This window comes from Equus caballus, chromosome 8 (genome assembly GCF_041296265.1).
Source record: "Equus caballus isolate H_3958 breed thoroughbred chromosome 8, TB-T2T, whole genome shotgun sequence".
Lineage (NCBI taxonomy): Eukaryota > Metazoa > Chordata > Mammalia > Perissodactyla > Equidae > Equus > Equus caballus.
Window position 1 is genome coordinate 42,556,910 of NC_091691.1, and position 13,225 is coordinate 42,570,134.

Consider the following 13,225-nt stretch of genomic DNA (forward strand, 5'->3'; position numbering starts at 1 on the left):
TGTTTTTTTTTTTTTTATCATAAATGGCTGTTGGATGTTGTCAAATGCCTTCTCTGCATCTATTGAGATGATCATGTGGTTTTTATTCCTCAATTTGTTGATCTGGTGTATCATGTTGATTGATTTGCAGATGTTGAACCATCCCTGTGTCGCTGGTATGAATCCCACTTGATCATGATGTATGATCCTTTTGATGTATTGCTGAATTCGGGTTGCCAAAATTTTGTTGAGAATTTTTGCATCTATGTTCATCAGTGATATTGGCCTGTAGTTCTCCTTTTTCATGCTGTCCTTGTCAGGCTTTGGTATCAGAGTGATGTTGGCCTTCAACAATGTGTTAGGAAGTGTTCCATTTTCCCTAATTTTTTGGAATACCTTGAAAAGTATAGGTAAATCCTCTCTGAAAGTTTGGTAGAAGTCCCCAGGAAAGACCTCTGGTCCTGGGGTTTTATTCTTTGGGATGCTTTTGATTGCTGTTTCAATCTCTTTCCTTGTGATCAGTCAGTTCAGATTGTCTACTTCATCTTGACTTAGCTTTGGGAAATTGTAAGAGTCTAAGAATGTATCCATTTCCTCTACGTCATCCATTTTGTTTGCATATAGTTTTCCATGGTATTGTCTTATAATCCATTGTATTTCTGTGGAGTCTGTTGTTATTTCTCCTCTTTCATTTCCGATTTTGTTTATTTGAGGCTTCTCTCTCTTTTTTTTCTTTGTAAGTCTGGCTAGGGGTTTGTCAATTTTATTTATCTTCTCAAAGAACCAGCTCTTTGTTTCATTGATCCTTTCTATTGCCTTTTTTGTTTCAATAGCATTTATTTCTGCCCTGATTTTTATTATTTCTCTCCTTCTGCTGACTTCAGGCTTTGTTTGTTCTTCTTTCTCTAATTCAGTTAGGTGTAATTCGAGATTGCTGATTTGGGATTTTTCTTGTTTGTTAAGGTGTGCCTGTATTGCAATGAGTTTCCCTCTTAATACAGCTTTTGCCGTATCCCATGGAGTTGGTATGGCATATTATTGTTTTCATTTGTTTCCAGATACTTTTTGATTTCTCCTTTAATTTCTTCAATGATCCATTGCTTGTTCAAAGCATATTGTTTAGTCTCCACATCTTTGTCCCTTTCTCAGGTCTTCTTCTTGTAATTACTTTCTAGCTTTATAGCATTACAATCGGAGAAGATGCTTGTTATTATTTCAATTTTTTTAAATTTGTAGAGGCTTGCCTTGTTTCCAAACATACGGTCTATCCTTGAGAATGTTCCATGCACACTTGAGAAGAATGTGTATTCTGCTATTTTTGGATGGAGTATTCTATATATTCTATTAAGTCCAACTATTTTAGCTTTTCATTTAATTCCATTGTTCCTTGTTGATTTTCTGTCTGGATGATCTGTCCAATGATGTGAGTGGGGTGTTGAGGTCCCCTACTATTATTGCGTTATTTTTGATATCTTCTTTTAGGTTTGTTAATAGTTGCTTTATGAACTTTGGTGCTCCTGTGTTGGGTGCATAGATATTTATAAGCGTTACTTCTTCTTGTAGTGTCCCTTTGATCATTATATACTGACCCTCTCTGTCTCTCTTTACCTGCCTTATCTTGAAATCTACTTTGTCTGATATAAGTATCATGACACCTGCTTTCTTTTGTTTGCCATTAGTTTGGAGCATTGTCTTCCACCCTTTCACTCTGAGCCTGTATTTGTCATTGGAGCTGAGGTGTGTTTCCTGGAGGCAACAAATTGTTGGATCTTGTTCTTTAATCCACCTTGCCACTCTCTGTCTTTTTATTGGAGAGTTCAATCTGTTTACATTGAGGGTGATTATTGATGTATGAGGGCTTAATGCTGTCATTCTGTCACTTGTTTTCCGGTTTTCCTCCATTTTCTTTGTTTCTCATCCTGTGTGTTTTGGTCTACCCACTGACTTCTGCAGTTTCTTATGCTGTGTTTCTTAGATTTTTCCTTATTTATTTTTTGTGTCTGTTCTGCTTTTTAGTTTAGTGGTAACCCTGAAGTTTGTATTCAGAATCTCGTGCATAACATAGTCCATTTTCTGATGGCCTCTCATTTCCTCAGTCTAAACTAATTCAGTCCCTTTCCACCCCTCCTAAGTTATTATTTTCATATCTTATTCTAACTTGTGTTGTGAGTTTATGGTTAAACTGACAAGATTGTCTTTGTTTTTGGTGTTTTCCTTCCTTTTATCCTAATGCTATAGTTGAATATTTGCTATCCTATTCTGATTCTATCTGTCTCCTTACTCTGTGTTTTGTGACCCCTTTCTCCCTTTTGTTCTTTTTTCAGGTATGAGGGCCTTCTTGAGGATTTCTTGTAGGGGGGCATGTCTCATGGCTACAAAGTCCCTTAGTTTTTGTTTGTCTGGGAAAGATTTAATTTCTCCCTCATATCTGAAGGATATTTTTACTGGATAGAGTATTCTTGGCTGAAGATTTTTACCTTTTAAAGTTTTGAATATGTCATTCCATTCTCTCCTAGCTTGTAAGGTTTCTGCAGAGAAATCCATCGAAGGTCTGATAGGGGTTCCTTTGTAGGTTATTTTCTTCTGCCTTGCTGCCCTGAGTATTCTTTCTTTGTCATTCATTTTTGCCATTTTTACTACTATACGCCTTGCAGTAGGCCTTTTTACACTGACAAATCTAGGAGGTCTGCAAGCTTCCTCCACACACATTTCTCTCTCATTCCCTAGATTTGGGAAGTTCTCTGCTATTATTTCTTTGAACAAGCTTTCTGCTCCATTCTCCTTCTCGGATACCTACAAGTCTTATGTTGCATTTCTTCATTGAGTCTGCTATTTCTCAGAGATTTTCTTCATTTCTTTTTACTCTTAGTTCTCTCTCCTCTGTCTGGAGCCATTCATCATGTCTATCTTCTATTATGCTGATTCACTCCTCTATGCTGTCCACACGAGCATTCAGGGAATCTGTATTTTGTTTTATCTTTTCCATTGTATTTTTCATCTCTAGTATTTCTGATTGATTCTTCTTTATAGTTTCAATCTCTTTTGTGAAGTAGCTCCAGAACTCGTTGAATTGTTTCTCTACGTTTTCTTTTACCTCACTGAGTTTTTTGACGATAGCTATTTTGACTTCATTGTCATTTAGTTACTTATTTCTGAGTCTTCAGGACATAATTCTGGGCATTTATTGTTTTCCCTCTGGTCAGGAGCTTTTATGAACTGCCTGATGCTGAAATACGGGTCTTCCCCATTGTGATATCATTCGGTTGAAGTTACAGCCTATTGCCACTAGATGGGGGTTGAGAGGCCCGTATTCTGAGCCATCCACCTTCAGCAGAGATGGCACGGCACAGTGTGGGCCGGGGGGGGGGCATTTTCTTTTGTGTGCAGACCTGGTTTCCCAATCAGGTCTTGCTATCTGCTCTTCTTGGGTCTTGCCTTGATAAGGTCACACCACACGAAAACTTTTGCCCCATTAGAGGGCTTCCATCTGGGCTGCAAGGGCCCTAGGAGTCCTGGGTGATCCTGCAGACACGCAACCCCTCCCCCACTCCTTCCCTCACAGAGCCTCCTGTGCAGCGATCCCAGTCTTTAGGGGAGGGAGCAAAGTTCTCTCTTACCCTGTTCCAGCTCCTCCAAGGGGGGGCTCCAGCCTCTCTGTCCTCTGTCGTTTGGCTGCTGTGGGTCTCCAAGGATTCCTGTGCTATTAGAATATTTTTTGTTGGAATATTATTGCTCCTTTTTGTTGTATGTTGGAGGGGAGAAAGTCCCAGGCAAGCTCACTCCACCATGATGCTGACTTCACTCCTGTCTGGGAAAGTTTTTATTTCTCCATCATACCTGAAGGATATTTTTGCTGGATAGAGTATTCTTGGCTGAAAGTTTTTGTCCTTCACTGATTTGAATATGTCATTCCAGGCTCTCCTACCTTGTAAGGTTTCTGCAGAGAAATCTGCTGAAAGCCTGATGGGGGTTCCTTTGTAGGTTATTTTCTTCTTCCTTGCTGCCCTGAGTATTCTTTCTTTGTCATTCAATTTCCCAGAATCTTTTTATTTTTTTATTTTATTTTTTTCAAAGATTTTTTATTTTATTCCTTTTTCTCCCCAAAGCTCCCCAGTACATAGTTGTATATTCTTCGTTGTGGGTCCTTTTAGTTGTGGCATGTGGGACGCTGCCTCAGCGTGGTTTGACGAGCAGGGCCATGTCCGCGCCCAGGATTCGAACCAACGAAACACTGGGCTGCCGGCAGCAGAGTGCGCAAACTTAACCACTCGGCCACCGGGCCAGCCCCTCCCAGAATCTTTTTAAAAAGCAAATTCCCAGGGTTGTAGGAGAGCACTGAGTCCAGTTCTCAGTTGCCTTCATCTACAGGCTAAGGGTTAGTGGAAGGAACTCATTTTTCTAAAATACAGGCTGAAATGAGAGCTGAAGTCCTACATACCTGGGGAGCCCCCTCCTACGAGGTTGGAGTGGGGGGCATTTGTCTAGCTGTTCCTCCTCTCCGCAGGGCAGTGAGCTCCTCCTGGCCAGTACCCCTGGCCTCCTCCTTGGTTCCAGTGCTGAGCATCCTGCTGCCCCTACTAAGATGAGTGACTTGCTCACAGAAATTCTGCAGCTCCACCCTTGACGATCCTTATTCAGTAAGTCTAAAGATGCAGAAACGTCCCTATGACGTCAAACAAGCACTCAAGCGTCAGCTACTCAACCAACGGGTGCCTCAGCCTTGCATCCTCATAACCAGGGGGACACTGTCTCCCTCTCAGGGAACTCACGCACCTCCCGTGCTCCGCGCCATGACCAGGACGCGCTAAGGGCTGAAGCATGGGTAGCCATGCAGAAGGGACCCAGACAACCGGCCTCAATGAAGGGTCAACTGGCCTGAGCAGGCTGACAAAAGAAGCCAACCTGGGGCAGGGAAGATGGCCGAGGAGAAGCGCGGGTGGGCGTGGCCCGGCGGGGGCGTGGCCCGGCGGGGGCGTGTGCTGACAGCAGCGCAGGCGAGCGAGAGACGCCTCCTGGCGGGAGCTGTTGGCGGTGGCCGGGCGCGCAGGCGGAGGGAAGAGGCGCGGGGAGCGGGGCGCGGGTTGCGGGGCGGCGGCGGCGGCGGCGGCGACGGCGCGCGGGCCTGTGTCTTTAAGCTGCCGGAGGCTCGCTGGCGCGGCGCTGAGGGGCGGCGCGGAGGCGTGGGGCGCGGCGGCCTCCCTCGCACAGCCCCGCGGCTCGCCCCCGGCTCGGCCGACCCGCAGGGGAAGCAGGGCCAGGCGGCCTCGCGGCGCCGCGGCGCACGGTGAGCGGGAGCGGGCGGGGCGGCCCTGTGGCAGGCGGGAGCTGGGCCGAGCTCGGGCCTGTGGAGGCCGAGGCGGCGGAGGGCTTCGCGGGGCGGGGAGGAGCGGAGCGACCCGACCCTGCGAGGCCCGGCCCCGCCCACGCGGCGACGAGGCCGGACAGCGGCCGCGGGCGGGGGCTGGGCGTGAGCGCGCAGGCCTGCCCGGGCCCGCCGCCCCTCCGGGCCTGGGCCGCGGCGTCGGCGGCGGGGTGGTACCGCGGGGCTGCTGCGGCGTCGCCGGCGCGACTCCGTCCCCGCCACGGAGACTGCGGTGTGCGCCGGGGCCGAGCTCCGCGGGGCGGGCCGCGAGGCTGGGCCGGCTCTGACGCGGCCCGGCTCCCCAGAGCCCGCGGGAAGCCTTTGGGATGGCTCCGTTAGCTGCTTGGCGCACGCCCGCGCTTAGTTGAATCCTTTCTCTGGTGAGATTCTGGGAGCAGGAGGTTTTGTTAAACACTTCAGAAGACAGCCTTAAGGGATGGGGAAAAACCCCATTTTTAGTGTTGTAGGATGAAAAATGGTTCTGGAAAAATCAGCTTTTGAACGCCGCCTTTTGCTTCGACAAGCTCGTCCCGGTGGCTCCGGAAATCATCCGGCTCGGTGCGCGTTGTCGGATGCGCGTGACAGTTGGTTCCCGGCGGGCCCGGGGGCGGTCCGGGGCGCGCGTCCGGAACCGGGCCCGGCCGGAGCCCTGTCTCTCCGCCTGCTGCCTGCTTTTGCTGTGTTGTACTCTGTAATGTTTAGAATAAAAGTTTACAGTAATCATAAAGGCCCCACAAACCCGCCTGTTATTCCTCTTACATCACTAGTCAGTCACTCACTTTAATTGATCATATTTTGGGAATGTGTTTTAACCCCAAGAAGTTTTATCTTCCTTCTTTAAAAGTGTAATAACCATGTTGGTTGTTTAACCACTGTCAGAATTTGTGTTGGCCTTTCTTTCCTTTTTCTTTTTGTAATATCTTGATTTTTAATATCTTAGGATGTTAAATCTGTAATATCTTAATAACTTTGAAGAATATGATACCAATAGAATTAAAAGAGTATCTTCGCATTTTAATAGATTACCCAGAGTTCTTAATGCAATTAATAATATATTATCCCCTTTGTTATTTGCTAAATCATTTAGGGAATGACTGTCGACTCCTTTCTTTGAGCTGCTTCGTTCTGGCTAATATATGTTAAAAGACAAATGAGATAGTCATAAATAATCGCTAGAATAATTTGCATTTTAAAAATTTGTTTTAATTCTAAGAATTAAAATCTTAAATGTTTTAAATTACAATACAGTATTAATAGTTTTTATATTGGCTTAAAGTTGAATAATGGGCCTAAAACTAAAGTGGAATAGTAGCAGCGCAGTATTGAAACTAGTTATTTGCCTGATACACTCTCAGGTTACTGACATAGGTACATGTTAGATACATAGGTAGATATGTTTATATAGATATAAATCTGTATGTGTATCTATGGAGAGAGACAAATAAAGATACAAGTATATTCACCTTAACTTTCACAGTCGCCGTTTCTGAGTAGTCTGAGGAATTTCGGTGTCCTAGATCCTTGAGGATGGCTAACAAGACATTACAAGATAAAATTGTAGGTGTTTTTTTTTTTTTGGTTTAAGTCCTCTCTCATTGAAAATGATCTTTAAATGATCACTTAAGAGTCTTAACACAAACAATGAGTCTTGGCTTGTTTTGTTCATTTTTGTATTTGTTTTTACCTTATCACATACCTTTGAATTAAAGCTTTATTTTGTTTTCTTTTTGTTTGTCTAGCTTCCTGGAAGTGACTGATTCTCTTTGAAGAAACATGAAGTCACACTGTGTTGTTATGCTTACGCTAGCTGTCCTGGTGTTGCTGACATGGGTCCCTGTGTCCCTGAGTTGCAATAAAGCACTCTGTGCTAGTGACGTGAGCAAATGCTTAATTCAGGTAGGATTAAGAGTACTTCTTGTTAGTATTAAAATATATTGTGGAGCAGACATCGAGCGCAGATATACACATGTGGAGTATGTATCTAATATGGTATAGGGCCTGAGTATTACATCAGGGCCTGGGGTACTGAACCATGACACAGTGGTTTGGATTTTTGTCCGTGTGGTTCTCTTGCATCCAAGCAAGGTCAGAGTCAAGAAGTTCAGTACTGAGAATAGTATCGTGCTTTTAAACATGCCATTACAAAGTGATGAACACTCTATTCGGATGAATTAAAGGATTCCCTTGTATAGTCTAGTTTACATGGCAAAGAGGCTTACTTACTATATTTAGGAAAAAATTTAGCTAGTCGAATAATGGACAAATTGTACCCTAAGTATAATGTATTAGTTATCTCTTCTCTGTAATAAGTTACCCCCAAACGTAGGTACTTAATGCAGTAAACGTTTATTATTTCATGCAGTTTCTGACAGTTGGAAATCTGGGAGGAGATTGTCTGGGTGGTTCTAGCTCAGGGTCTCTCATAAGGTTGCAGGCAAGTTGTTGGCTGGGATTGGAGAATCTACTTCTGAGATACTTGACAGTGAGCTCTCTCTCAGTCATTAAGGCATGCCTCGTGATGTGTAGCTACCGCTGTCATTTCTTTCTGAGGAGAAAAGTGAGGTTAAGTAATTTGGCTAGGTTTATATAGCTAGTTAAGTGGCTGTGGAACGTAGTCTGTGTTTAACACAAAGCCTCTGGCCTTTCCACTAAACATACTGGTTATTACTCCATAAAGTGTGTTAATTAGTAGTAAACTTCATGTCCTATACAGCTGTTCTCTTTTTTCCCAGCATATTAGACCGTCGGCAGTCTTGTGCCCATTGTGTGTCTGCCTTTATTAGTCTCCCTTCTGGTTATTGGCTGTTGGCTAAGAAATTCAGTAACCTCGTACTAGAATTCTGTGTAAAGTGTGAGTCACCCACCTCTAGGCTGTAATCCTGACATGAGAGCAATTGTGTGTATGTCCTAGAAGTGATCATTATTTTTATAGATTAGAGGCATTTTGTGCTTATCTGACATTTTGGTTCTTCTCATTTATAGTTGAAATTCTAGAAAGCCTGACCGTGAGCATGTTTTGCCACCATCTCATACTGTTTACTCTTACTTTGCTTTCAAACGAGAACATGTAACTAGAGAATTTTGTTGGTTGGTTGGTTGTTTTTTTTTTTTTCCTTTTTCTCCCCAAAGCCCCCCGGTACATAGTTGTATGTTCTTAGTTGTGAGTCCTTCTAGTTGTGGCATGTGGGACGCCGCCTCAGCGTGGCTTGATGAGCAGTGCCACGTCTGTGCCCAGGATTCGAACTGATGAAATACTGGGCTGCCTGCAGCGGAGCGCGCAAACTTAACCTCTTGGCCATGGGGCCAGCCCCATGTTGGTTGGTTTTTAATTTCTTTCCTATGGACATTTTCAAGCATAAATAGAAGAGAAAAGAGTGTAATGAACTACTCATCAGCAGTTACAAAGTCATTAACTCATGGCTGCCCTGGTTTCCTCTATACTCCTCTGTCTGTGCCAGCTCTGTTTTAATTTCATGAAAATCCCTGATAGTATTTTGTCATAATTCTCTTAAAGATAAGAATTCTTTAAAACATAGCTATTAGCAATTTAAAAATTAACAGTAAATCTTTAATATCATCTAATTTTATACAAGGAAGTTTTGATATGGTACGTCTTCTTAGTCTTGTGCTGGCTGAAAATTTCATAGTTTGCACATAAAGTCCAGCTTTGTGCTGGGGTCATCAGATGGGGAATCTGAGCTATTTCCCAGGGTGTTTCAATATGGCTTCATGATTTGTTATTAGAGATAAAGTCTCCTAGCATTTGCTGTATTCATGATGGAAATTCACTTAAATCCCAGATTATTTTTTGATTCTCCAAGTCTCATTTCTGTTCGTTCAAATAATTAAAAGTTAGACTTTATTTAAAATACCTTGCCTTCTAAGGGAATATTTAGAAGAGAAAGCTTTTGGTTAATATTGATAAACACTCTCAAAGACTTTTGTTTGTTTTACTTTTTAATTTAAAAATATTTAAGACTTACAAAAATACTTCAAAAAGTAAAGAGTACTATGTAAGTGTAAAAACTGGTAAATGGAGATTCTAATAAATTCATTGGAAAGAAGCTAGGACTTTTTTTTTGCCACAATTAACTGATGCTGACATCTCTCAGATTCCTGTTGTTCCTTCAGAGCCAAGAGTCATCAGATCTTTTTCTGGAGTTGTAGAGATAACTCTTCTGCTGCATAAGTGGCAGAGTATTTGAGGTTAAAAATACTGAGGGTTCGAGGATTGAGGATTTTCTGGTTTGTTTTATTCACAGACACTAATTGGACATTGAAGTGAAATGTGATTAATTTCACCATTTGACTGCTTTTGTGGACTCCAGAACTCCAGCAGATTACTTCATATTCTGAACTATGCTTTCTTTGTCTTTCGCTTACTATGGCTATATAACAAACCACCCCAAAAATCCCTGGCTGAAAACAACATATATTTTGCTCATGAGTTTGCATTCTGAGCAGGGCTCAGTGGAATAGCTCGTCTCTGTTCCACACAGCGTTAGCTGGGGTGGCTTGAGGGCTGGGGGCTGGAATTATCTGGAGCAGTGCTGTGCACTAGAACTTTGTGCTGTGATGGAAATGGTCTACACCTGCCCTATCCAGTGCAGTAGAAACTAACCACATGTGTTTAATTGAGCCCTTGAAATGTGACTAGTGTGATTGAAAAACAGATTTTTAAATTTTATTTAATTAAATTTAAATTTAATTGTGACTGTTGGCTACTGTACTGGATGTCACAAATCTGAAGGCTCACCAGTAAGTCTAACACCTTGGCTAGGAAGTCTTCAGTGTGAGTGCACTCACTCACGTGCTCTCTCTCTCTCTCTCTCTCTCTCTCTCTCTCGCTCTGTCCCCCTCCCCCACCCCCCCTCCCTCCTCTCTCTCCCTCTTCTCTCTCTCTTACCTCTCTCACCTCTCTGTATAATCTCTCCAGCACCGGTTGGCTTCAGAAATGCCACATTCTTACATGTTGGCTCAGGGCTTCCAAGGTGTGCGTCTCATGAAAGAGAGCTGGGGGAAGCTGTATTGCCTTTTGTCGCCTCACCTTAGAAGTTACGGTGTCACTTCACTGCAGTCATAGACCGCCTGGATTTAAGTGGAGGGAACATAGGCCCCACCTCTTGATGGAGGCGCATGGGTGGCACACTGTAAGGAGAGCATATGGATGAGGTATAATCTAATCTGCCGCATTTTAACTGTAAAATGAATTGGCTGAGTGAGTGATCTCACAGTTTCCTTCTAGTTCTGCACAGTTCTAAAGAAAGAAACCAACTATTATGTGTCATGGTAATGCAAGTCTCTTTTTAAAAAGTCAAATTTTCAGAAGGATGCATAATGAAAAGTAAGTTCCTTGACCTAATTCTCCCTACTCCTCATTCTCTTACCCAAGGAGAACCACTTTTAATCTAGTAACTGCTTCCATTTTTACTTTTAGTGATTTTTAACCATATGGCTAAATAATATGTTTATACTGTTTCTTAATTTATCAGTTCTAGATATTATATATCTAAAACTGCCTTTCTGCTATACTAGTTTAGGACATAGCTCATGTACCATCCTCTCCTTCCCAACCCCTGCCCTGCCATAATTGTGTCGCTGTTTTTAGTTTCTCTCTTGGTTACCTTTTCAATTTCTACAGTACAGATAAACCTTTCTGTTCTGTTCTGTCAACTAGAAACACTCTCTCTTGATTCCTGATATAAGAGGAGAATATTAGTAGCCCTACCCTTTCCTTTTTAAATTTTATTTATTTTTTTGGCAGAGAGACCAAGTATAATTTCTTTAGGGATCTAGAAAAGGGAAGGCTTATGGGATTCCCTTGGGGGTTATGTGAATCTACCATTGATTGCCACACTTAACATCATAGCAAACAGGGAAAGCATCTGTGAATGCTGCCTTTAGAATTTTCACCTTTTGGAATGACTTCTGATGGACTGTATCAAAGTCTCTGCGGAATGGGATGTTATCTGTTCTTTTAGGTTGTCAAGCTTGATGACATCTACATTTTGAGGGGCAGCATAGTGTAATGGTTAAGTGCATGAACTCTAGAACGAGACTGTCTGAATTTGAATCCAGTTCGGCCATGTACTAGCCGTATGACCTTGGGCAAGTTACTTAATCTTGCAGTGCCTCAGTTTCCTCATCTACAAAATAGGGATAATAGCCGTACCTACGATGTATGGTCATTGTGGAGATTAGGTGCAAAGTACTTAGATCAGCGCTCAGCACTTAAGTGCTCTATCAGTGATTTTTATGAACCTTATTCCTCTGCTTTGTAACTATATTTGAATCTTGCATGCTTTATTTATAGGTATATTCTAAAATTGACACTCCATAAACCATGTTTATTTTATAGTGATTATATAAATATTGTTGACTGTAGTCACATAGGGTACTATGATTATGTTTCCTTTCTTGAATGATTTTGTTTTTCTTGAGTTTCTAATTGTCTTTCTTGATTTTGCATCATCAGTCATTAACTTTTCGTGTCCTTTTACATTCTTAATCTGTTTTTCTCCAAATGGAGCCTTCAGTCTTGTTTGCGGATTTAACTCATTGCCCTCTGTGTCTGATGCATGCTGTCATATAGTACATTCCCATTATTACTTTCCTAGGTTGGTTCTACCATTTCTTGGATTCCGTATCTTGTTCTTTCTTAATTTACTCTCATTTTGTTGTAATATGCCCTGAAGTATCTTCTAAGAAAGGCTGTGTTGGAAGCAAACTTCTGGGTCCTGCATATCTTGGAAATGTATTTATTCTCACTTTACATCTGACTGGTGGTTTGCCTTAATATAGAATTCTGTGTTAAATTCCTTTCCTTTGGAACTTTGAAGACGTTTCTGTTATCTCCTAGTATTCCATATCGCTGGTAAGAAGTCTGATACCAGTGTGTTTTTTATTCTCTGTAGATGACTTTGTTTATGTCTTCTCTCTGGAAATTTTTAGTTTCATCTCCGTATCCTTGGTGTGAGTCTTTTCCTGCATTGCGTTGGGCACCCTGAGAGTCTTTCTTGGGAGGAGGGATTCTCTTTCTTTTTTAGGTGAGGTCGTAATGGTTTATAACATTGAAATTTCAGTTGTACATTATTATTTCTCAGTCACTATATATATGTGCCCCCTTACCCCTTATCTCCTCCCCCACCTGGGAGGGAATCTGTTTTGAGCTAAAGACCAGAATATTCCATTTTACTATTATTTTTATATATAATATTCTTCTTCCTTTCTGGAACTTTGATTAGTATAAATCTAAGATGGATCTCTGCGTTTTAGATGTTTTTTTTAACAGCTTTATTGAGATATAATTCAAATACTATAAATTCCACCCATTTAAATGTGCAGTTCTCTGGTTTTTAGTGTATTCACAGAGTTGTGCAACCAGCACCACAATCTTATTTTAGAACATGTCCATCAGACTAAAAAGAAACCTCATATCCCTTAGCAGTTATTCTCCATTCCTTCATCCACACCCCTAGGCAACCACTAACCTACTTTCTGTCTCTCTGTATGCCTGTTTTGGACATTTCATATGAATGAAATCATACAGTATGTTGTCTTGTGTCTGGCTCCTTTTATTGAGCATAATGTTTTCACAATTCGTCCATGTTTTAGTATGTATCAGTACTTCATTGATTTATGGTCAAATAATAATCCATTGTATGGATATACCACACTTCATTTATCCATTCATCAGTTGATGGATATTTGGATTGTTTTCACTTTTGGGCTATGGTGAATAATGTTGCTTTGAATATTCATGTACAAGTTTTTGTGTATGTGTATGTTTTCATTTCTCTTGGGCACATACTGAAGAGTGGAATTGCTGGGTCATATGGTAACTGTGTATTTAACATTTTGAGGAACTGCTAAAATATTTTCCAA

The 13,225-nt window shown here is 41.9% G+C and overlaps 1 protein-coding gene across 3 annotated transcripts in view; it reads left to right on the forward strand.

Annotated features, from left to right (window-relative positions):
• The first annotated feature begins 2,951 nt into the window (after positions 1 to 2,951).
• Positions 2,952 to 13,225, forward strand: part of TWSG1 (twisted gastrulation BMP signaling modulator 1) — a 49,341-nt gene continuing 39,067 nt past the window's right edge. Inside the window, exons 1-2 of one of the 3 annotated variants that reach the window (XM_023647455.2) lie at positions 4,982 to 5,263; positions 7,081 to 7,237. In XM_023647455.2, coding sequence (XP_023503223.1) covers positions 7,115 to 7,237 — 123 coding nt within the window. In that variant the 5' untranslated portion in view covers positions 4,982 to 5,263; positions 7,081 to 7,114. Of the gene's footprint in view, positions 5,264 to 5,436; positions 5,722 to 7,080; positions 7,238 to 13,225 lie in introns of those variants that run through there. The other 2 variants (XM_023647456.2, XR_011420920.1) reach the window with 2 other exon arrangements.